Source organism: Perkinsus marinus (assembly GCF_000006405.1).
Source record: "Perkinsus marinus ATCC 50983 genomic scaffold scf_1104296953194, whole genome shotgun sequence".
NCBI lineage: Eukaryota > Perkinsozoa > Perkinsida > Perkinsidae > Perkinsus > Perkinsus marinus.
The window spans coordinates 1-1698 of NW_003208567.1; the positions used below are offsets into that span (position 1 = coordinate 1).

A 1698-nucleotide genomic window follows, 5' to 3' on the forward strand; every position below is an offset into this window, starting at 1 on the left:
AACGCCGACTCCCCTCTGACTGGGTGCACGCCCTCTAACACTCATAGGATCCGACCATAGCATTTCCGTCATCCTGAAAACGTCATGTTATCGAGGTCGGTGAGCTAATTCCTACAGTCCACTATCCGGGGGTTCCTGATCACGGTCGATCGCACCTACAAAGGGTTTTCCGTATATGGCATACTAAGTAAATTACGTATGTCATTGAGGGTGACGCCATCTTTGCTGAAAAGACCTCCATGCGTGACAAATACAGTATCGTTGATGACATGTGCCAGAGGCAAAAGACAGAACGCTTCGCAGAATAGATTGTATAGTGTTTCGTCGTACTTGGCTTCAACCTCGCCCTGAATAACAATCATTAACATTGATTTAACACCAAGTGCGCACCTTGAAGCCATAGAGTTGATTCATATTCCTGGACTCGTGATTCCCTCGAGCCAAGAACAGAGACTCTGGATATCTGTGCGAGAGGAATTAAACCATAATCCACATGGCTTTACTTACGCCAATTTATAAGACAACAACAGCAGAATGCATTCCAGAGAGAAGCTCCCCCGATCCACAAAGTCGCCGTTGAAAAGATAAGGGTTTTCCAGGCTTGGAGTGCCATTGAGCTTGAAGATATTTAATAGGTCGTAGAACTGCCCATGAATCTACACACACAGTATGAGAATCTCTCATACAGACTCTGTCACTATATTCCGATGTAATTCCGCGTGCACCAAGAGTAATGAGAATTACTCATCGCCAGTAAAGGGTAGAGATCGGTTCTTTCGATGAGCGACTCGAAAACAGCAAAGTGATCGGTCACGCTGTTATTACATCCCCGCAAACAGTGAAGTGTTTACCAACAGGAACGTCAATGTTGCACAGCGTTGGTTGTTTCCTAAAGTACGCGATAGCAGCAAGCACTATCTCATACGCAAACTTCTTGGCCAAGGTCTGAGCAAGTAACCAACGATTGACCCCCTTCATATACTGCCGAGGCTACAGGTCATGAGAACTGACCCGATTCAACGTAACAATGCGATCTCGCGATTACCTTTTCATCCTTGAGAAACTCCGTGAGAGCATCGATGAATATCTGATCAACCTTCCCATCCTCCATCCGAGGCCCCTCGTACGATACCGGGACCTGCCGGGAAACTCTTTGGGTGAGACTTCAAAGTTCCGAGAGGTACGTCAATGGCATCCACATTGGCCGTCTCACTAGCACGGACAGTATGCTCAGTAGCGATCGCTTTGGCAAACTTTGCTGCCTGGATTTGTTTCTTGCAAGCCTTATATCTGTACTGGACACTCCACAAAGACATTCTTCCATATATTCTACTTAGCACGGGCGTCCAGATCCTTTGGGCTCAAGCGAACGACTCGCTCGAAATCTACAAATGATAAATAGTCTTATCGTTGTAGGTCGTCACCAACATTCGCTTCGCTTCCAACGGACTCCCCAGCCCTGTACCTTTGGAAGCTTCTGCATACTTGAACAGCTCCATCCGTGCGCACCCCCTCCGATAGTAAGCCTTACCATACGACGGCTTGAGACTAATGGCCTAACATGCCAGCTATGAACAACAACACGACGACGACGAAGATGGCGGTTGTCAAAGAGCCAACCTCATGCGACTACTACTCTGGTAGCATCCTCGATAGCTGATCCTAGATTTTCCAACTTGATATTGCACAGTGCACGGT

At 47.2% G+C, this 1698-nt stretch overlaps 1 protein-coding gene across 1 annotated transcript; it reads right to left on the reverse strand.

Annotated features, from left to right (window-relative positions):
* Positions 1-115: 115 nt before the first annotated feature.
* Pmar_PMAR016475 (serine/threonine protein phosphatase, putative) lies at positions 116-1556 on the reverse strand (the record flags this gene model as incomplete). Its single annotated transcript, XM_002776597.1, has 9 exons — positions 116-155; positions 197-347; positions 391-463; positions 508-656; positions 826-945; positions 1046-1138; positions 1185-1290; positions 1334-1385; positions 1466-1556. Coding segments are annotated over 9 exons (875 nt in total), but the record flags the coding sequence as incomplete, so codon positions are not given.
* Positions 1557-1698: the final 142 nt, after the last annotated feature.